Source organism: Bubalus bubalis, chromosome 1 (genome assembly GCF_019923935.1).
Source record: "Bubalus bubalis isolate 160015118507 breed Murrah chromosome 1, NDDB_SH_1, whole genome shotgun sequence".
In the NCBI taxonomy this organism is placed as follows: domain Eukaryota; kingdom Metazoa; phylum Chordata; class Mammalia; order Artiodactyla; family Bovidae; genus Bubalus; species Bubalus bubalis.
In genome coordinates this window covers 8009228-8032246 of record NC_059157.1, presented here as the reverse complement: position 1 = coordinate 8032246, position 23019 = coordinate 8009228, and the positions used below count along the sequence as shown (strand labels likewise).

General features: G+C 47.3%; 2 protein-coding genes and 1 pseudogene across 8 annotated transcripts in view; 1 reads left to right on the top strand and 2 right to left on the bottom strand.

The window, feature by feature from the left end:
• Nucleotides 1-3728, bottom strand: part of RNF170 (ring finger protein 170) — a 33538-nt gene extending 29810 nt beyond the window's left edge. The window contains exon 1 of one of the 2 annotated variants that reach the window (XM_025276626.2): nucleotides 3571-3728. The gene's annotated coding sequence lies outside the window, so the exon portion shown is untranslated. The remainder of the gene's footprint in view (nucleotides 1-3570) is intronic. The other variant, XM_025276672.2, reaches the window with a different exon arrangement.
• Nucleotides 3729-3834: 106 nt separating this feature from the next.
• The window catches only part of HOOK3 (hook microtubule tethering protein 3), a 101264-nt gene continuing 82079 nt past the window's right edge, over nucleotides 3835-23019 (top strand). For 2 of the 6 annotated variants that reach the window (XM_025276504.3, XM_044927385.2), the window contains exons 1-2: nucleotides 3836-4011; nucleotides 12436-12521. In XM_025276504.3, the coding sequence (XP_025132289.1) occupies nucleotides 3955-4011; nucleotides 12436-12521 (143 nt within the window). In that variant the 5' untranslated portion in view covers nucleotides 3836-3954. Of the gene's footprint in view, nucleotides 4012-12435; nucleotides 12522-23019 lie in introns of those variants that run through there. The other 4 variants (XM_025276409.3, XM_044927412.2, XM_025276369.3 and 1 more) reach the window with 4 other exon arrangements.
• LOC102405645 lies at nucleotides 11779-12300 on the bottom strand (annotated as a pseudogene).

The window sequence follows — 23019 nt, the reverse complement described above, 5'->3', positions numbered from 1 at the left end:
CCTGGGCTGAGAGAGGGTGGGAAGGGCAGAGACAGCTGGGAAGTTTCACAGAGGAACCTGTGGTCCTTTCGGCTGCGTTTCCTTGCCATGTGGAAACACCAGCCCTCGCACGGACAACTGCTAGCGGTGTCTGATTGGCTTGTTGGGGGTTTCAATAGTTAACTTCCGCCAGCAATCTCTCTTATCATCAAAGTCAAAAAAGGACCTGTAGGAGTTAGTGGCTCAGAAATGAGGTATTGATCCACCACTTCAGTTTGGAAAGAGGCATTACAGGGGATAAACAATAAAAAGAAATAAAATCATCTACTTGAAGAAACGACTTGAAAATGAGTTCCAATGTCAATCTGAACTCCAGTCCTCCAGGTTCTACTGGCCTGAGACAAAACAGTGCTTCTGACTGTAACTAAGGGCGCAGGTTCTCAGCTCGAGCCCAGGCACCGTGAGGAGGCATGGAGGCCCAGAGTTCGGCTCCAATTCTGCTGTCACTTAAATCTCTCAGAACCGCTCATTTTCTGCAAAAGGAAAAGGCTGGGATTTGAGGATTTCTTAATTTCCTTTTACCACCACACTTCTCTGAATCGGAGTTTTTTGGAATTAAAAAAAAAAAAATAAAAGGCAGGAAAGGTAAATAGCAAAGGTTAAAACGCTTACAAGTGGGCAGCTGGCCTGGGAGAGCCAGATTTATATCTTTCCCAGGATAAAATTCTACAGTCTGAATTCTTTGCCAGGATGTATTACTTTAATAATAAACACAAAGGCCAGTGCCTGCTTCCTCCCTTCAGGGATGAAAATTAGGCTTCAGTGCTCAAAGATTTAAGATGTCTACCATTCATTCCAAGCACCTTAGAGACTGCTGGTTTCCAGGAGGTGGGCACCTTCTGAAGACCTCAGTGACAGGCACTACAGGGCCTCGCACTAAATGCACTACTTGCTTGAAACCCCAAGGAAAGGGTATGAAATTTCTAAAACACGGTATCTCATCTATTTCATAGGATCCTGCTAAATGAAAACGAGTGATCAGTACTCTGTCTTTAACTATTTGAGATTTACAGAAACAAAACACATCGATCTTGGGAATGGTGTTGGTAACTGATAGAAGAGGATCTGATTTCCGCACTGGCTTCATTACTGCTTAGCTGGCCAAGGCTTATCGAGTAGCTTAATATATTGAAGAAAAACGAGTTTTGCAGTCAGACAACTGCATACTCGTGCAAAATCTGGATCTCAGCTTCCTCGTAAGTAAAATACGTAAAATTAACAAACTATGTTGAACTTTTTTGGTAAAAAAAAAAAAAAACAAAAAAACCCTTGTTTTGTGGAGTTGATGAGATAATAGGTAAAACATGTGGCATGTTGGCGGGCTCTCAAAAAATGGAAGCTACGATACTTTGATTACTATTATTAACCATCTTCAAGGAGTCCACGGAACCATGATGAAACTTAGCCACGCCTTCCCCACAACTGCACTGAGCAGCATCCCAAGCCCTCTTTAATCAGAGCTCTAAGTATGTATTTCTTGGGAGGACTGGATAAACTTGACACATTGCCACGAAGGACACCACCATGTTTACGTGAAGCTGATAAAACAGCTGTAGATGAGAACTAGCTTCGAAGTAACCAGAGAAAGGAGAGAGCTAAGACAAGTCCCACTTGATTCCCTTTGATCTTTTCCAAAGCTTTCAGGAAAAAAACAGCACAGACAAACAAAGGAAGTGTAGGAAATTCCATAACTTCAAAGGAGAAAACTCAATGTCTTTTTACCCAAATTCATGTAGAAACATGGCTTTTGCAGACAAGTACTCACATGCAAGAAGTTTTTAATATGATTTCCTTCATGGAGGGAAACCGCAGCTACCAAATGGAACGCTCAAGAACACATCACGCACAAGTGCATTGTGGGTGAGCCCTCAAACCTGAGACCTGGGAGGCCAAGGTCAAAGGCCTGAGAAAGGGAGCAGGTGGAGCAAAGATGCTCACGCGGGACAGGCCTTCCAGAAAGGATCCACATTCCAAGAAAGGCTGCACAGGAGGGCAAACCGACTTGCTGACTTCACTTGCCTAACAAGGCAGATGGTCGCTTAACAGCGCCAGGGAGCCTACAGATACAACCTAGCTCAGAATGTAGAAACTCTGGTTCCACAAAGGTCCAGAGGCACCAACAGAGGAAACAAGGGCAGGTGAGGTACATTTTATCACTTCTAAAGGTTTCTCTGCCTTTAAAATAAAATGCTGTAGGGGAGAATATTTAAAAGACCGCTGAGAACACTTCCGGTAAGATTTTCCACATTCACAAAATGAAAAATCTGATAACCGGTACTCTGAAAAGCATCACTAAAAACTCAATGCTTCGACTTCTCTGGTGGTCCAGTGATTAAGAATTTGCCTTGCAATACAGGGGATGCTGGTTCAATTCCTGGTCAGGGAACTAAGACCCTACAGGCCGCAGGGCAACTAACACAACCTACAGAGCACACGTGCCATAACTAGAGATCCTGCTTGCCTCAACAAGATTCCCTGTGCTGCTGCTAAAACCTGATGCAGCCAAATATACATATATGGAAAACAAACAAACAAACCCAATGGTGTCTTGGCAATTCCGAAAGCTCAATGACAAAACCTAATCTTAATGGGTAAAGAGGGCTCCCAAACCTAGTCTTAATGAGAAAAGGGGGCTCCAGGAACTGCAAACCAAAGAAAGGTGTGTGCTGTGAAGCTAATTTTGCTGCACCACAAATAAAAGTCTGGCATCATGCAGTAAAGTTATGCATACCCTATACCTCAAAAATTCTAGGATTCAAAGGCATCTATTCCCCCAAAAAACTTACACGTGGCACCAGTCTATAGAGATAAGAATGTTAGAGCACTGTTCTCAGCCGCAAACTACAAGTGCAAAATTTGCCCAACGACAGTAGCGTGGACAGACGGTTATATTCATACAGTGAAGTACTAGACAGCAGTGAGAACTACCTATGGATCTACACAAACTTACTAGGAATGAAAAGCCACGAAATGACACACACAATTTCGCAGAAGTTCATAAGCAGGCAGAGTAAAAACGGCGTGGTCTAGGCATGCAGACGTCGGTGGGAAAGCTATAAGGAAAAGCAAGAAAGTGAATATCACATAAGTCAGTGGACGGAGGAGGGAAGGTGCTCAGAAAAGGAACAGGAGATGGGGGAGGCAATGCTGTTTTTTTCACCTGCCTGTTTATTACTAACTAGTCTTTAGGCACGCACGCTGTGCGTGCACTTTCCTGCACACGGTGTCTCGCCTAATGATTCATCGGTAACGCTGCAGAGAGTGCATGCTCTGGAACGGGGCGGGGGGTGGGGGTGAAGGCCAGTCCCCTGGCCACTGGGCAAGGAGGGCCAGGCCGCGGTGCTCCGGGGGGTGGTGGAGACCGGCGGCACCACGCTCCCCCCAGCCCGCCGCCCCCCCAGTCCCCCGCCTCCCGGGGCCGCGAGGTCCGCGCGCCCCGAGCTCGCCACGTCGGCCGTCCGGCGCGGGCGCCCGGGGCCTCCCGCCGTCCCGCCCGGGCCCGGGGCCCCGCCGGCGCTCAGCCGCGCGTACCTCTGCAGCGCCGGGGACGCCTCGTAGCTCCCGGCGACCGAGGCGCGGAGTGTTTCCGGGGCCGCCTGCCGCCCCCGCGGCACCACTGGCCGCGGCCCCCGCCTCCTCCTCCTCCCGCGGGCCGGGGCGCGGGCGCGGCGCACGCGCGCTGCGCGCTTCCGTGCGCGGGGGTGGCCGGCGGGCTGCAGGCGGGCTGGGCCGTGCGCGGCGCGGGCCGGCGGGCGGGGCGCGGGCCGGGCGAGGCGGCGGCGGCGCGCCGGTGACGCTGCGGGAGCCGCGGCGGCCTCCAGCGCCGGGCGGAGTCGGCGGCCGCGCGGAGGACGCAACCCGGGCCGCGCCGCGGGCCTTCAGGCGGGGCGGGGCGGCCGAAGCCGCGGCGGGAAGATGTTCAACGTGGAGACCCTGGAGCGGGCGGAGCTGTGCGAGAGCCTCCTCACTTGGGTAGGTGGGCGACGCGCTCCGGAGGGGGGGCCCAGACCTCCGCCAGGCCGCCGTCCCGGGGTCCCCCACCCCCCTCCACCCCGCGCCCGGCCGGCGCTGCCGTCACATCCGGGGAGCGGAGCCCCCGGTGCTGGGCGGAGGCCCGGGGCCGCCGCGGGGACTGGGGCTGGTGGGGGGCTCCCGGGACCCCGGCCCGAAGCTCCCGCCTTTGTTGTCACGCTGGCAGGACGGCGCAGCCCCGGGCGGGGCGGGGCGGGGGGAGCCGCGCGGGGAGGCGGGCAGGGGGGCTTCCACGGAGGCCCATTCCGGGCATCCGGGAGGAAGGGAGAGGTGCTCGGGATGGAAATAAATCCGCAAGGCTGGGGGATCTGGGAGTCAGTAGTGGGAGTCGACATTTGCGGAGGGGTTGGTGGGGAGCGCCACGCTGTGGCATTCTCAATTTTCAATTATTAAATGTTGATGAAAATTCTTACATGTGCCTATAAAGGTGTTGGTTCTCACGCCAAAAACCGTGCCTGTAGCAGCCTTTTCCACAGCTGGACATTAACACCCAAGCTTGTGTGTTTCTCCTAAGTGTGGTGTCAGTACCTGGGTTGTGCGTGTGCGTGTGTGTGTGTGTATTTGCAGAGCCACGGGATAAACCCCGTACTTCTTTTGGGGAGAGTTCGTTTCACTCACTACTAAAAAACGTTAAATATCACTTTTAGTATCACTTTTAGAATGAAGCACTAATACATTTATGGAGGTGACTACAGCGTATGTATTAATGCTCAAGGTAAGAAACAGATGCCAAACGGATTATATTTAGCGGTGCCTTGGGTGATGAGCTTGGATTGTGGACTTGAGTCTCCTACGTGAGGACCTTCAGCAGAAGGGTTACTGGGGCACTGCCCTAGGCTGGTTGTAACAAATGTAGTGAAAATCGTCTGCCATTGTCATAATTTGTCTTTCGTCACAGATCAAGTTGTGTTTTCTGAAACAGTATGTACCGCGATAGAGGGGTCTGTTTTAGTGACTTTTGCATGAGGCCGTTCTTGGAATTTCAAATTGTTTGCAGTAGAATACAGTTCACACACAGCTTACAGCTAGAGTGAGGTGCAACTTCACGTGGGGAAATGGGTTTCACGGCCGTATTTTAGGGCAGAGACAAAGCTGATAAGGTGCATAATGTGGCCAGAGTTTGACTGGGAGGACAGAGATAAAGGAAAGAATCACCACATTCTTTGATTTTGTGGAAGGACTGGATTTGGCAGAGGTTGTAAACAGAAGGTGGAGGATCTGAAAATGAGCATTTTTGGTCTGTACCCCGCTCAGTGTGCCAGAAAGAAAAAAGCCAAGAGGGCAAGGATGAAGAAAGGTATTAAATCTGAAGTAGGGCTACATTGTTTAAAGTTTGGAAAGACAAGTCACAGAGAAAAGGTGTGTTTGAAGGGCATCTGCCAAAAGGCGGTGATCAGTGCAGTGATTTGGGTGAGAAGTGCTAATAAAAGTAACAGAGGAAGAATCACAGAGGGAAGTTTGAAGGGGCTAACAAAAGCACATCATGGCAGCATCTGTTTAAAATCTGGTAAGTTGTTAAGAAGATAGAGATCATCAAGGTGATCAGCTCCACAGAGTGGTCAAGGGCTCTGGCTTTGTAGAAAACAGCCTTTTTGAAATTTCACTGGAAGGCTCATCAAGGAAAGTTTCTAGGGGGAAGATAAGAGATGATCAATGACAAAACTGGAGGGCAGAGTCCAAACAAAGATAATCAATTCTAAGACTTGGAAACATTTTAAAACATTGTACGTTGGATCCTTTCCAAGTAAAGTTGAGTTTAACGCTGGGTTTGTTCTTCTAGTTGTTATTAAAAATGTGGAAAATGTCTGAAGTAGCTGAAAATGTGCATTTACTCCAGTAGCTCCCCTCCTGTCTGAAGGCCGGATTAATGCCAAAGACAATTCCAAAACGAAAAGTGAGGAAAGAAAATGTATACTGTACATTCCTCAGAAAAGACCGCCCCCCACATTCGAAATAATTTGCTCTATTTTGTATGAAGTTCTAGCCAACCTGGTTGTGCAATTGCTCTGCGCACAGCAGGTGAAAAGGTAACCGTCCCGCTCAGCAAGATGCAGGCAGTTGTTGTCAGTGACACAGAAGACCCGACAGCTGGGAGTCCAGCCTAGGTCAGTCAGTCCTTGAGCTTCATATATGGCTACAGCCTCCACATTCAATCACTGAAGATTGTAACTATGGTCCTGAATATCAAATAAGAGCTTATTTTCACTCCACAGCATTTGGATTGAGACTAGAGGTATATAGTACATATTAGAAGTTCTTCCTCCAGAAATAGTTGAACTAATGCAGAAAACTAAGATCATGGCATCTGGTCCCATCACTTCATAGGAAATAGATGGGGAAACAGTGGAAACAGTGTCAGACTTTACTTTTGGGGGCTCCAAAATCACTGCAGATGGTGATTGCAGCCATGAAATTAAAAGACGCTTACTCCTTGGAAGGAAAGTTATGACCAACCTAGATAGCATATTGAAAAGCAGAGACATTACTTTGCCAGCAAAAGTCAGTATAGTCAAGGCTATGGTTTTTCCAGTGGTCATCTATGGATGTGAGAGTTGGACTGTGAAGAAAGCTGAGCACGGAAAAATTGATGCTTTTGAACTGTGGTGTTGGAGAAGACTCTTGAGAGTCCCTTGGACTTCAAGGAGATCCATCCAGTCCATCCTGAAGGAGACCACTCCTGGGTGTTCATTAGAAGGACTGATGCTGAGGCTGAAACTCCAGTACTTTGGCCACCTCATGTGAAGAGTTGACTCATTCGAAAAGGCTCTGATGCTGGGAGGGATTGGGGGCAGGAGGAGAAGGGGACGACAGAGGATGAGATGGCTGGATGGCGTCATAGACTTGATGGACATGAGTTTGGGTGAGCTCCGGGAGTTGGTGATGGACAGGGAGGCCTGGCGTGCTGCGATTCATGGGGTCGCAAAGAGTCGGACACGACTGAGCAACTGAACTGAACTGAATAGCATCAAGGCACTTGAAAGGATAACTGTAGCCACCTGTACAGAATTCATATCTGTGGGACGTCTGATTGCCCCAAATGCTGGCTAAATTCACTGTTGTATCAGAGGTTAGCCCGAGAACCATACGTTCCACATTTTTGTTGAAAGAGCAATGTTTGTTAAGAGACAAAGTATCATCCTACCTAGGGAAAATAGTTGAAGCTTAAATTCCGAATCAAAGTGGATGCACCAAGCAAGTTCAGCAGGACGTGCTGGAAAATTTCCACTCTCTCTGTCTCCCCACCCTCTGAGTCAAAATGCACTCTTACCTGTTAGAAAAAGTCTGCCCTACCTAGTACACCTGTCAGGCCTCCTTTCTCAAGCAGTGCAGGAAACGATTGCTCTTTCCTAGGGTTAAGAGACTGAAAAACCAGAAAGAGTCAGGAATGCCCCCAATTAATGTCAGGAAGCTTAGTGAACAGGAACCATCCCCACACAGTGACATCAACACACCCTTGTGAATTTTCACGTGCAGTGGCCTGTGAAACGGCGCACCGGTGCTTACAGTTAGGAAGGGTGTGTTTCTGTGGTGCTCTCTCCCCCGTTCCACTCGCTCTGCCCTTCTAACTCTGTTCTGCTTACCATTGGTGTCCTCTACAGGAGGAATAAAGGAGTCAGATGTACAAAAAGACATAGTTTTTAAAAGCTTTAACTTTCTTATTTTTTTTTTCCTAAGTAGAGGGCCAGTTTAACCTGTTTAGAGTATAGGTTCTGAAATTTGACCACCCGGGTTCAAATCCTGACTTGGCTGCATACTACCTGTGGGTAACTTTGGACGCGAAACTTCACCTGCATTCAGATTGTATTCAGGGTGACACTGAGAAGTGTTTCCTATGCATTTAGTATGGATCAACATAATTGCAGGGCTCGTCAAACTACTGGTTGCCAGGTCCGGATTCCAGAGCCTGTAATTCGGGAGGGCTGGGCTAGGATCTGCTACTCTGCATTTCCAACAGGTTTCCAGGTGGTGCTGTTAGTGACCTGAGCCCCCACACTGAGAACCACTGCTCCAGAGCAGGGTTTGTTAGCCTTAGCATTGTGGCCAGACGGGACTGGATCACGTTAGTCGTGGGCACTGCCCTGTGCTTCCTGTAGGAGGTTTAATAGTAGCATCCCTGGTCTGTACCTCCTGGATACCAATAGCTCCCACTCAGTTGTTACAACTAGAAATTTCTCATAGGGAGCAAGATCTCCCCCGGTTGAGAATCACTGCTGTGGAGACAGTCATTCCAGGTGAGCTCAAGCTTTCCCCTTCTCATGATTTTGTGGGGGTGGTGAGGTGGAGCTCCGGTTGGTGTTAATAGAGCTTCTTGGAATTAAAAGAGAGGTTATGACCCGTGAGGCAGAGTTTCATGCCCTAATGTGGTTGCCTGCAATTACCTTTAAATTTTAGTCTACTACTATCCTGAAACACCCTGCAGATGTTAACTCAAGAGTTTACGAGAACTGGTAGGTGACAGATTTTTTTTTTTTTAATTAAAATACCCATACCACAAAGTTCTTTTGAGGTGCACAATTCAGTGCTCTGTGGTGTGATCACAGATTGTGTAACCATCGCTGCTATCTAATTCCAAGAACATTTTTATCGTCTCGGAAGGGAATTCTGCAGAGTTTGTCTGGGACCTGCATTTACTTTTATCTCAAGGCAGAGATGGACACCCTCGTAAGCAGCTAAAAAACCTCAAAAGCCAACTCAGAGAAAATAATTGTTTGGAAGCCACATTCAAAAAATTAAAATGAAAATAGTTTTAAGTCCCACGAGAGAAACAGATACAGTCTTATAAGTAAATTACTTGCATTATTGCATTGCCTGCTTTATTGAGTTTTTTTCTTCTGATTGCCCAGTGGCAGTTTTCTGATCTTTCATCCTTTGCATTTGGTAGCGCTTTGGATCAGAGGGCTCCACCTGCCAAACCGGTGCCCTAGCACAGAAGATTATTTGGTGAACTTGTTAAAAATAGACTCCCAGCCCTCTCCAACTTCCCAGTTGATTCAGTGTACACCCAGGTCTGGGAACTACTGCTTAAGGCTTTTACAGATACCTAATGTCCATCTGTTTTCTTGTTCATTCTTAAAGCTCCCCTCCAGAAGCTATTTTTCCCAATTCCAAGGTTGAAAAACTGGTATTACAAGAGGTAAAATGGCATACCCAAGGTCACACAGCCAGCAAATTAGGCACAAACCTGGAGATAGAGTTAGTTCTTTTGTTTTTTGAGGGGAGGGGGATGGCCACGTGGCAGGTGGGATTCTTTTTCCCCATCTAGGGATCAGACCCGTGCCCCCTGCTTTGGAAGCATGGAGTCTTAACCACTGGACTGCCAGCGAAGTCGCTGGAGTTACTGTTTACCTTCCGAGCGTGCTCAGTGAGAGGTCTTCTGGGTCAGACTGGGGGTCAGGAGATGAGTGAGGTGTGCACTCGCCCGCTGCTCTTTTTTATTCTAAGCCTACAAGAAAGAGATGTATTCAGCAAATGTAGGATGATGGTGTGGACTTAGTTCTTTTTAAACTACTCAATACGTTGTTACCACCACATTATCATTGAGAAGGCGGCGGGCGAGGGTGTGGAGTAAAATTCAGTGTCATTTCCTACAGGTGATGTTTATCAGGTCCATTTATTCATTTACTAACAATATATTCAGCCTCTGCCACCCATAAGGTTAATGTGTTGGGGGTGGGGGGAGGGGCCTGACAGGCCCTCTTTCATCACCTCTCCCAAATAGACATCTGAGTGAAAACCACTCGCTACACGATCTTTTAACTCATTTCCTTAGTGTAACCATCTCCACCCACCAGACTTTGCAGAAAGTGTGAAGAAGCTACTGACTGCACTTGTTCATCGTTCTTGGTTTAAAGATTTGATAGATGGCGCGGCGCAGAGACGCGGACACTGCCCCGCTGTGGGACAGTGGCTTGCTGCAGCATTTGTCACGGGCAGCTTGGCGATATTTATTAGAAACTTTAAAATGTTCGTACACTTTGGTCCAGCAAATTTACTTCTAGGAATATGACCCTGTAAGTAAAACGTATTGAAGGCAGATGGTCTGCTGAACATTATTTGCAGTGTTTCCATGGTTGTTACCTGGTTTGACCTCAGCTGTGTTAACATGCAGTCAAGGCTATGGTTTTTCCGGTAGTCATGTATGAATGTGAGAGTTGAACCATAAAGAAAGCTGAGCACCAAATAATTGATGCTTTTGAACTGTGGTGTTGGAGAAGACTCTTGAGAGTCCCTTGGACTGCAAGGAGATCAAACCAGTCTATCCTAAAGGAAATCAGTCCTGAATATTCATTGGCAGGATTGATGCTGAAGCTCCAATACTTTGGCCACCTGACGTGAAGAACTGACTCACTGGATAAGACCCTGATGCTGGGAAAGATTGAAGGCAGGAGGAGAAGGGGACGACAGAGGATGATATGGTTGGATGGCATCACCAACTCGATGGACATGAGTGTGAGCAGGCTCCGGGAGTTGGTGATGGACAGAGAAGCCTGGCGTGGTGCAGTCCGTGGGGTTGCAAAGAGTTGGACACAACTGAGCGACTGAACTGAATTGAACTGTGTGAACATGTAAACCTGTTATGTTAACACAGGCCTCCCTGCATCCTCCGTGCAGGCCTTTCTTCACGCTGCAGCTGCTGCAATCCTTGTACTATGCAGATGGCTCAGCCTCCCCCTCCTGCTTAGAATCCTTTGCCTGTTCCCCTTGCTCTGAGGATCAAGTCCTAATGTGGCTTGTGAGGATTTGCAGGATGGTGCTTCCTTCTTTAACCGTGTCTTCCACCGTTTACCCTCTTCCCTGTTTTATCCTCTGATGCCCATACTCTTCCATTTTACTAACCTATAAACTGCGGAGTACAGCCTTTATCTGTTCTCAGAGATTATTTCTTTCCAAGTCCTGGTTGCAGTACTGAGTAGAATCATTGTTGGCTCAGCGTGTTATCTTGCTCAGAAATAACAAATGTGGCTACTGATTCTCAGCTATATCATGTTAGTTGTAATTCATGATATGTTTCAAATTAAAGTGAATTGAGGATATAACCCAGCTGTAGCTGTGATTTCTACGTATGTGTAAAGCTGTTTTGGTTCTTTCTTTTTTCTGGCTGCGCCCCTTGCAGCATGCAAGATCCTGGATCCCCAACCAGGGATCAGATCCGTGCCCCCAGCAGTGGACGTGCAGAGTCTTAACCCCTGGACCACCAGGAAGTCCCCCATGATAACGTTGGTTCTGAGTGAAAGAAATCTCAGCTTGGCCAGATGTAAAGAAGGGATGGATCTCGCATCACAGGAGGCTCTGAGGTTTAGTTTGGTGGCTCAATTTTGCCCTGTAGGACCTCATTCTTCCTGTTCCTCTTCTCTGCCGTTTACTGCATTGGCCTCATCCTAACAGTCACAAGATGCCTGCTCATGGCCATCGAGGCCGCCAGCATCCTTATTCACACCAGGGGAGGTTGGCTTTCCCTCCCTGGAAGCCCACGTAAGCCTCTCTCTGCGTCCGTTTGGTCCAGATTGTCTTTGCCTGAGCGCCCATGAGCCAGTCACTGGCAGAGGGAATGCAGGTGCCCTGACTTTCTTAGGTGATTATCTCTGAGGATGCTGAATGTGGGGAAGCTGCCCAGACTCTGCCACAGTTCCTTTTACCAAAAGGAAAAAATTTCACTGCAGCCTGCAGGAAATTCCCCATAAGGGAAAACATTTCTTACTGTTCTGCTTTTTTTTTTTTTTTAAACAGATCTTTATTTAAAACTCCAATCTGCCCAGCTTAGCGTTTCCACCAGCTCAGGGAGCAGAAACCTTCACAGGCTTCCCAGTCTTCTGCTGAGATGCTGCCTTCGTGGGAGCCTTTGCAGCAGCCATTGCTGCCCTTTTAGATGCTCGCTTAGCCTTTTTTGCTTCCTTGGCGGCCCTGCCAGTTTCTTCTCATTGAGGCTTCCGAAGTTCAGGTTCTGATTTCCTCTTGGCCATCACATCAGCAGGAGATGCACCCGTTTCAGCCGTCTGGAATTTGAGTGCACGGCAGGGTCTTTTCTTCTGACTGTCCCATTCTGTGCTTGCTTCTGTAGAGGACAGTCCAGTTGATCTGATGAGGATTCCTCTTGGAGAGGAATGCCAGCTCACATTTTGCATCAAGAAACTGGAAAACCTTCCCATTGATCCAGGCATAGCGCCCCCCATGCCCTGGGTAGATCTTGAACCCCCTGAAATGGCCCAGCTCCACCTTCAGGGCGGCTAATGCTGGGAAGAAGGAAAGATCTGTTCTGCTTTTTTAAAATGTATTCACCTCCAAGATGAGGTAAAGAAGCCTGAGAATTCTGCTGTATGGTTAACTGTGAAATCTTTCTTTTTTTTTTTCCCCCTTTTTTTCCAGATCCAGACATTTAAGGTGGACGCACCATGCCAGACCGTGGAAGATTTAACGAATGGGGTTGTGATGGCCCAGGTTCTTCAAAAGATGTAAGCATAAATCGCTTTATCTTTTTCTGTGTTATGTACATGGGTATTTATTAGATGGAAAACATGGACCAAAAAATAGTGTTTGCATGACACATGAGTTGCCTGTAGACTGAGAACTGAGAGGCACATGTGGTTTTGGTGGTCCATGCTTGTTTCAGCTGCAGGGTGGTTAAGGCTGCAATTGTTACAGTACTCCAGCAGTTTTGGAATTCTTCACGTGTTTTTTCAGCAAGTGTGGCAGACATTTTCATGTTAGCATCCCAATTTTGCCATTCTAGAACGCTCTTAAGAGGCTTCCTCTTTCTGTAGGACTCTGCCCAGATGTCTCCTCAGCAAGGCTTATACTTTTATATTTTATAAATATGTTTCCTTTATAAAATAAAGGAAAGGCATGCCCCATGTTCTGTGTCCCTGTTAACCTTCTGTGTGCTTCTAGAGGTAGGCAGCACCGTCTCATATGCCATGTATTTGGCTTGTTTATTTGTTATCTGCTGCCTGCAGAGAGACACACACACACACACACACACACACACACACACACACACGTAAGCTCCACTTGGACGTGGGAGGTTTCTTTTGTTCATTACTTTATCCTGGCACCTAGGGCAGTACCTGGTTTTGGAGTAAGCCATCTGAAAATGCCCTTCTTTGTGGATCCAAATAGTCAAATGTCAGCATCTCTGTTGGTTCTGCCTGTATTGTGGGTGCTCTGTTTACTGACTGATGGAAGGAGTGAGATACTCGTTTGAGATATATGATATAAAATAATGCCAGTTCTTTCCTTCTGAGCACTTTGAAAGCATAATAATAAAATTGATATTATCAGGTTGTCTTGAACTTTTGACCTAGGAATTTTCAAGTAAAGGATTACCTGTGAATTTACGATGTCATTAGGTGTGACGTGATCTGGGGGACACGGTTGTCTATTGAAGCCTGAGACAGTGAGAGATTTGCCTGTGACTTGCTGAGGTTTCCTGCAGCTTGGTCGAGGACCGGTGTCGTCACTGAAGGCTTCTTGCTATTGCTCGCCTTGCAGGGAGCGGTGTAGAGCTGCTCGTCTCAGACACCTGCATTTTGGGGAATCTGCCTGCCTTTCACATTAGGGGTCCATGCCTGAGAACTATAGCTTGCCGTCTTCTGCACTCACATGGCACATCCCTCCTGATACACAGGCGTGTAGGCTTTTTGGTGGAACTCAAGGAGGCTTGCCTAAAACCTGACCAGCCCTGGTTCTAACGCTGAGAAGAATGGGCTTGTGATTTCCATGGTCACCTTTAAGTGGTGCCCTGATAGCGTTTTAAACAGTCTCGAGGGTTTCACTCAAATTCTTAGTAAGAATTATTTGTGGGCAAGTGGGCATAGCTACGTGAGCTTTCCAAGTCGGTGTTAGTAAATGAGTTTTTTGTTTAAGTTACTTTGGGTAGGATTTCTCTCAATTGTAGAAACCAGGAGAAGGCCTGTTTGTACATACTATTTTACCAAACCAAGATCATAACATGCATGATGTTCTGCCAAGTGGTTGTTCTAATTTACTGTAGTCTTGTAGATGTATTTCTCATCAAGATTTCACTCTTTTTTCTCAAAATGAATCCCTTTTTTTTCATTTTGTTGTGGTATAACACAGACCAAAAAGCATACTAAAAAAAAGTGACAAATTTATGTGTATGTTTGTATGTATTGTATGCATGGATGTGTGCACACATTGGTGTGACCACCACCCGGTAGAACTGTATAACGTTTCAGGCTCCCAGATAGTTCCCCGCGTGCCCTTCCGTAATCAATACCCCTTGTCTCCAAGATAGCCATGATTCTGAGTTCCACACCATCCTTCTTACAAGTGGAATCTTACAATTGATACCCTTTTGTGTCTGATTATTTCAACATAATGTCTTCATGACTCATCCATGTTGTTCTGTATTATCTATTTTAAATAATTGCGTCATACAGCTTCACAGAAGCTTCCTCCTCTGTCAGTTTGATATTTCCTGAACAGCTACTCTGTGTCCAGCGCTGGTGACAGAAGGGGGAAGCACAGACCGCAGGGTAACTGCGTTCAGAGAGTTCATAACCTGCAGAGAAACGGATTTTTAAATAACTATGGAAACAAACTTGCTAATATAACAAGCGCTGCAGAGAAAGTTGTGAAAGTTTCGAAGTTAGCAGGCAGCTCTGCAGGGCTCGCATTCAGAAGAGTCCAAGAGGAAGATGTCCATTTGGGTGTCTCTCAGTGGAAGCCGTGAGTGTGGATTATTACATTGCTCAGGGAAGAATATGGAGTAAGAAGAACACATGTGTACATGAAGCCTTGGAGACCTTCGATGTTCAGCTGCTGGTCAGAACATCTACCAGCAGAGGGACCAGGACAACCCCAGGAACGCCTGCGAAATGTGGATGCCCAGAGAAAGGGCAGGTCTCTTCATTTGTCTGAGCCAAGCAGTTAAACTGGATCTTTTCTGTTGTTTTAGTAGAAATTTTATCAAATATATTCATAGTATCCTTATTGTTAGTACAACTTATTTTTCTCTCTCCTCTTTTAAGTCATTTTCTGCTCATCTGCTTTTCTGCTTCCAGCATCTTGTTGCTGCGTTCTCTCTTGCTGTTTGCCCATGTAGGTTCACCTCTCCTGTTTTTTGTTTTTAATCAGTAGACTTTGTTTTTTGGAGCAATTTTAGTTTCACAGCAAAACTGAGTGGAAAAAAGTTTCAGTATGAGACGATGAGAAAGTCCTGGGGGTGGATGGTGGTGATGGTCGGACAACAGTGTGAACGTACTTAATGGTCTGGATGATAAATCATACGTATATTTTACTACAATAAGAGAAGTTTTTAAAAACTGAGCCAACAGTCTGGTGAGTCCCCACCTGCTCCGTGCCGCACCCCACGCAGACCCTCCCCCGCTGTCAGTCCCCACCTCGTGGGACGCTTGTTACCATTGCTGAGCCCGCGTGGAAGCATCGTCATCACCCAGCTCCCAGTTTACGGCAGCGTTCACTCCATGTCATACACTCGAGTTTCATTACAGCGCAGAGAATAGCATCTGCCCTGAAAATCCCAGAGCTCTGCCTAGTCACCCCCCACCCCCCAGTCACGGATCTTTTTATTGTCTCCACTGTTTGGCCTTTTCCGGTCACACAGGATGTAGACTGACTTCTTTTCACTTAATAATGCGCATTTACGATTCCTCCTTGTCTCTTCTGGCTCGCCCGTTCATTTCTTTTGAGGGCTTACCCCTCCTTTTTTAAATAGCTTTGTTGAAATCAAAGTGACGTGCATTGAATTGCACATTTGTAGAGTAGAATTTGATGGGTTTTGTTTTTTTTTTTTTTTAATTGGTGGAGATGCCCAGGAAACTGTCAAGATAATGAGCATATCAATCACTTCAAAAGATTTTTCTCAGCCCCTCCTTCCAGCACCCACCACCCCACCCTTCCACATCCCCAGGGCAACCACGGATTTGCTTTTTGTCAGTTAATTTGCATTTTATAGAGAGTTATGTAAATAGGCTCATAGTATGTTTTGCCTTTAGAGGGAGAGGTGGTGGCTTCCTTTAGCGCAACACAATCAGAGGTTCCTCCGTATTGTTGCCCGTGTTCCTGGAGTGCCCGATGTTCCATTGTACAGGCACGCTAATCAGTCCCTCCACTCCTGGGCTACTGTAGTCCAGGCTGTTACAGGTAGAGTGAGGCTCTGCTAGCATCACAGTCGATCACAAATGCTGTGAGCATTGGTGTCCCCATCTTTGTATGGACATACACTTCGATTTCTCTTGGGCAAAATTCCATGTAAGGGTGAAATGACTGGTTGTACGTTTAATGTTCAAGAAGCTGCCAGTTTGTTTCTGAAGTGAGTGCACCACGCACATTTCCACAAGCAGTGTGTGAGTCTTCCGGTTGCCCCACGGCCTCAGCAACACTTGCTGAAGCCGGTGTTGTTCATTATAGCCATTCTAGTGGCTGTCTAAAGGTGCATCACTGTGGGGTTTATTTGTATTTCTCTCAATACGATGACTAGTGACATTGGGCATCTTTTCGTGTGTGTGCGTGTGTGTATACACATGTCTATATCTCCTTTGGTGAACAGTTTGTGGTAGTCTTTTTTTAAATTTTTTAAACCTGAATATAATTGATTCACAAAGCTGTGTTAGCTTTTGGTGTACAGCAGGGTGATTCAGTTATACACATATATTTAAAATCTTATTTTCTATCAGAGTTTATTGCAGGTTATTATATACAGGTCCCTGTGCCACACAGTAGGACTTTATTTTACATATGGTAATTTATATCTGCTAACCCCAAACTCCTAATGTATCTGTTGTCTACCCTCTTTCCCCGTTGGTAAACATAGGTTTGTTTTGTGTCCCTGCGTCCACTTCTGTTTACGGACAGGTTCGTTTGTGCCATATTTTAGATTCCACATATGAGTGATATCATATAGTATTTGTCTTTCTCTTTGACTTCCTTCACTTAGTATGATAATCTCTAGTTGTATCCATGTTGCTACAGATAGTATTATTTTCTTCTTTTTTATGGCTGAGTAATATTGCATTGTATATACGTACCACATCTTCTTTATCCATTCCTCTGTTGATGGACATGTAGGTTGCTTCCATGTCTTGGTTATTATAAATTGTGCTGCTGTGAACATTGGGCTGCATGTATCTTTTCCAGTTAGAGTTTTTTTTCCCCCAGATACATACCCAGGAATGGGATTGCAGGATCATATGGTAGTTTTTTAGTTTTTTAAGGAACCTCCATACTCCTCGCCATAGTGGCTGCTCCAGTTGACATTCCCACCAGCAGAGTGGGAGGGTTCCCTTTTCTCTGTCCCCTCTCCTGTCTGCCTTTTTTTTGATGCTTTTATTTATTTATTGGCTGTGCTGGGTCTCTGTTGCTGCACAGGCTTTTCTCTCGCTGCGGAGCGCAGGGGCTGCTCTTCACTGCGGTGCATGAGCTTCTGTCTGCGGTGGCCTCCCTTGTTGCGGGGCACGGGCTCTGGGCGTGCCGGCTTCAGTCGCTGCAGCCCCTGGGCTCAGGAATCACGTCTCCCGGGCTCTAGAGCACAGACTCACTAGCTGTGGCTCACGGGCTTAGTTGCTCCGTGGCATGTGGGGTTTTCCTGGCCCAGGGATCAAACCCATATCTCCTGCATTGGCAGGTGGATTCTTTACCACTGAGCCAGCAGGGAAGCCCCTTTTGCCTGTTTTTTTAATTGAATTGTCTGTCTGTTTGAATTTATAGTTCTTTATTCTAAATACATGTTCGCTCTCAGATGTAGGTTTTAAAATATTTTCTCCCAGCCTGAGGCTTCCCTTTTAACTTTATTAATAGTGTCTTTGCAGAGCAAATGTTTTTGAACTTTTTATTATTAAATAATTATTATTTAATAATAATTTTTTTTTAGTTCACCTGTTTTGTTTTTTAAACTGTATTAAGAAACCTTTACCAGACCCAGGGTCACTAAGATTCTCTCCTGTGTTTTCCTCCTGAAGTTTTATAGTTTCAGTGCTTATATTTAGGTCTGTGATGCAGCTGAGCCTGGCTGGTAAAAACACTGGCATGCTGGGATGCGTTATCCTGCGTTTCCCGGCGGGAACCTTTGGTCATCCGGTATCAGTGCCGCCCCAGCCCTGCCGTCTCCTTCTGGGGGGCTGCCTCCCGCTGTCCCGTCTGCAGACCCCCAGCACCACGTCCCCCCTCTCTCCTCTGATCACCTTCCAAGATAGGGGCCATCATACTTCTGAGAACGTTGAGACACACACAGGAAAGTCTCCCTGGCATCCCCGACTCTGTCCCCCCGCCGCCCCACCGCTACCAGCATCCGTGTCACCACCTCGCTGCCCGTTGCTGCCTGCGGGCTGGGCTGGGGCCCGCCGTCATGCCCACCCCTGTGGGCCCTCTGCTTCTCTCCCCTGCTCTGCGGGGTCACATCCACCAGCAGGCTTCTGTGTCTAAACAGACTTCGCAGGACCCTGCTCCTGTCCACCAGCACGCCAGTCCTGCTCCCGGCGGAGCGCCTGTCCCTGACCAACCCCCCCAACCTCTCTCACATCCACTTCCGGCAGTGTCCCCACCATCACGTTGGAGCCGCTCTTGTTCGGGACCTCAGTTACCTGCGTGCTGCTGCTGCCGTTCTCCGTCCTCTCCTGGACCGGCAGGAACACTCGAGGATCTCTCAGTCCTTGCCGGGACCAATGAGAACGCTCCAGGGACAGATGCTCATCTGCTTACTGCTTCTTCCTTCTGACACTCACTCACATTTGGCCTCCAGAGTGCTGTGGCCGGCCGGATTGCTCTCCTGTCTCGCTGGGTGGTCTGCATTTCCTGGGCTGGTCTCCCTCTCCTGTGCTCCCTCCTTGGGGTGCAGAGCCTTAGACTCAGGCCTCACCCCTCTTCCCTTCTCTTTGGTTTGCTTCACCTCTTGATGATTCGTCTCATGGCCTGGAATATCATCTGTATCCTGATGATGCTCAGATTTTATCTCCAGCGTGAATCTCTCCTCTGGCAGCTGGACTTGGTTTAGGCTCAGCATCTCCAGTCGATCTGAAAGACATCTCAGAGTCATCACATCTAAAGCTAAGCCCTGCCTTCTACCCAGACCCACTCAGTCAGACGTCCTCTAGTTTCAGTGGTTGGCATTGCTGGCCTTGAGCTGCTCAGATCTTAAAACCTCTCTCCGATTTCTCCACATCCCACATCCAACCCATAGCAGATACTGATAGCTACGTTTTTAAACTATCGCTAAATCTAGCCTTTAGATCTGACTTCCAGGTTACAGAGAGCTACAGAGGAAGAGGTGAAAATAACTCACGAGGAAAGGGCCAGACAAATCCAGAAAGTGGACTGTTCTGCGGGACAATTGACTTGGTCTGTTCAGCAAGAAAGGGGTGAACAGTTCTAGATCAGAGGGCACGGACAGACAGACACTGACCGAACACGTCGGATGTCTCTTCTTGGAAGACCTACCATGGCCAGCAACGTGGACACCCCCGAGGACGTTGTGTCAGGCGGTAGCCGACTGGCTGCCAGGAGGCCAGACTCCACCCGTGACGTCTGGGAGGTGTCTGAGGTGGTCAGACTCGTGGAGCGGTGGCTGCCAGGGACTGGGATTTGGGGAAATGGGGAGTTGCTATTCTGCAAGTATAGAGTTCCCGTTCCACGCGATGCACAGGCTCCAGGCCTGCCGTGCTGTGCTGCACCTGGGGCTAACGACTGAACCCCGACTTTGAATGTCTCTTGAGAGGGCAGAGCTCACGTTAAGTGTTCTTACCACAGCTTCAAAAACAAAAAAAGCAAGTACAGTGCATGACTCTTGGGTTTTGTTTAAACAAAGACACCTCAAGGATGTAATGGAGGAGATTTGAATGTAGACTGAATATCAGATGGTATTCTGGGGGCGTTTCTTTGTTATGTGAGGTGTAGCATCAGAACTGTGGTGGGTGAGGTGAAGGTAAGTGCCTCACTTATCAGAGGTGTATTGTGGAATTTTTAGGACTGAAAAAGGTTTATGATGAAAATTACTCGCTTTACTGCTGCTGTATTGGTCTAGCCGCCCTGATGGTGTTAATTTCCAGGCTAGCGTCGGTGTCTCTGCAGTTGCCTGTCTGCAGACTGACATGCGTGCACCAGCCAGAGGGTTTCTTGGTCAGGTGTCCAGCTTCAGGCCAGCCCTGGTGCCCCAGGTCACTCGGGGTGAAAACCGAGGGCCCACAATGACACATCAGAGTCCACGTGACCTGCACACTTGGCACCATCCTGACCTCACTTTCCTGTGTTCTTTCCCGCACTGGCTCCAGGCTCATGCTCATGAGTCTCCTGCCCCAGGGCTTTGGCATGGCCTGGCCCGCTGCCCCCAATGTTTATCATTCAGACCTCCAAATGCCACTCCTCCTCACCAGCCGCCAGGCACCCCCGATAGCCGTCCGTCTCCCCATGTACCCCCCCCCACCCCGATCACCTGTTTAACTTGCTGCCACCCTCACCTTCTAGACCCACTTGTCCGGCTCTGCAGTAGGTGTTCTGTAAACGTTAGCTGAGTGAATGAATATGGAATTACAAACGTTGACTTTGAAATGAAAAGAAAGCAACTTTTATCTTCTTTTATCCTTTATCTCCAAGAAGAGTTCCCCGCTCTTATGTCATTTTCTATCAAGTTTCCCTGACGCCAACATCCCGAGGAGACTCAGGCCCCACGAGTTGAGGTCGAAGTCCTTTGATTCTGACACTTAGGGCAGACTTAGCGTTAAGGCCCAGTCCCACGCGACCGCCCCCACTGCAGACGCCACGTGGATATGGGTGGGGTCCTGGGGCACCCACACTCCTGCCCAGCCAACTGCAAATGCTGGAGTTCCTATGAACCCCCTCGTGTTTGATATTTGCGAGAATGACACAAAACTCAGGGAAGCCCTGTGCTTAGGATAAACAGTTTTATTGTAAAAGATCCAACTCAGGAACCAAATGAAAGAGTTGCCCAGGGGAGCGTGGGGTTGAGGGCAGGGCAGAGCTCCGTGTCCCCAGCGCACTGCCCTCCCAGCACAGGGCTGTGCTCATCCACCGAGGCTCCTGAACTCTATTGTACGGAGTTTATTTGGGGTTTTCACTACAGAGCCGTAAGTGAAGTCATTAGCCTCAGGGAAGTTTGAACTTTATCTCCATCCCTTCCTGGAGGTTGGGGGTGGGGCTGTACATTCCTCTGGGACCAGCCATGGTCCTAAAGCTGTCTAGGGGTCCCACAGTGAGTCACCCCCTTAGCATTAGCTCGAGTATGGCTGGAAACAGCTCATGATGAATTGTAAAAGACACCCCATCACTCAGGAAACTCACAGGGTTTTAGGAATTCAGCCTCAGGAACCAGAGACAAAGACCAAACCTATTTCTTGTTCTACCACAACCACATATTGATTGAAAGAGCCAGATCAGAAGTTGTAAGAGGTGCCTCTCAGTGCCGTCAGGTTTTATATTTCAGAGACCAAGAACGAGGGAAAAGAAAGGAGATGAAATGACAGTCAAGCTGTGGACAGTGGTGGAAGGGCCGTTTGGGCCTGTGGGACTGGATCGCCTGCCTTGGTTTAGATAAAGCCTGTCCCCTCGGAGCCTGTGTTGCTCATTCAGACACAGCCGCGGCTAAAGCATAGTTCACTTTATTTTTGTTGTCATTAAGGATGTAAAATATAAATATCATAGCTAACTCTTCAATATCCATTTAATGGCAGAGGACCAAAATGATCGTTTTAGGTAATGAAAAGATCATGAGAAAATAGACCTAAGAATCAACATATCTATTTAAAAAAATAGTGAAGTTTGCTACTAAAAATGCCGTATCAAGGATATTTGTATAATGTAGCTGATTCACTTTGTTGTATAGTAGAAACTGACCCAACGCTGTAAAGGAACTGTACCCCGGTTGTTTTAATGCCTTATTAAGAAATTAAATCAAACTGCAGTGTTTGTTTCAGACCTCCTCTTCATTTGGGGGATTCAGGAAGGATATTATGGTACTTTAATAATTGCAGCAGTAGAAATAAAATTTAATGTTTTGGTTTCTGTGGAGGCAGTTGACTACAGGAAGACAGTGTATTTGTGGAATTACATGAAGGATTAAAATTAACGGACTTTTCCTTTAGCTTAAACTGTGACAAAGGAGCTATAGCCAAGTAGTTGTGTTACTGGAAAAGTCGAGGAAATGGCTTTGTATGTTTTGTGGTTGGTTTGTGTTGTTTTCTTAGCAGAGTCAGGACGTAGTAAGAAGCTAAAGATAGTCCCTTACTCATGAGGAACACTCCCAGTAAGATTATCCCTTGTTGGTCACATATCTATGCAGAACTATAATCTGTTCCGATTTTGGAGAAGATTGCCTTTATGTTGTTTGATCCTAGCCTGAGAACGTTAATTAGGGTTTTTAAGAAAACACTGAAAATTGTCAACTACGTAGAGAAACAGAGTTATGGCTAGATGCCGGCACATTGAGTCAAAGTTCTTGACTACAAAAAGTCACTTTAAATGGAAGCCGGCTGGGGACCACTGTTCCTTTTTTTTTTAAATTAAAGTATAGCTGATTTACAGTGTTAATTACTGCTGTGCAGCCAAGTGATTCAGTTTTACATACACGTGCTTTTTAAAAAAATACTCTTTTCCATTATGATTTCTCCCAGGATGTTGAATACAGTCCCCTGGGCTGTACAGTAGGACCTCGTTGTGTATCCATTCTCTATCCAACAGTTTACATCTGCAACCCCGCCTCCCCCCCAGCCCTCCCCCACTTCCTCCCTCCCCGCCCCCCTCCCAGTCTGCTGTCTGCCTCCGTGGTTCTGTTCTGCTTCATAGATAGTTCATTTGTGTCGTAGTTTAGATCTGTGGACTCCTGTTGTTGCTGTTGTGTTCCACCCAAGTGGCAGATGGGAAGCTTATTCAGTAAAAGGGCTGTGACTTTTTCCAAACGTTGTTCGGTGCTGGGGACTGCCGTGTGTCAGACTCGAGGTGCTCGGCGGACAGTGGTGGCCGGGA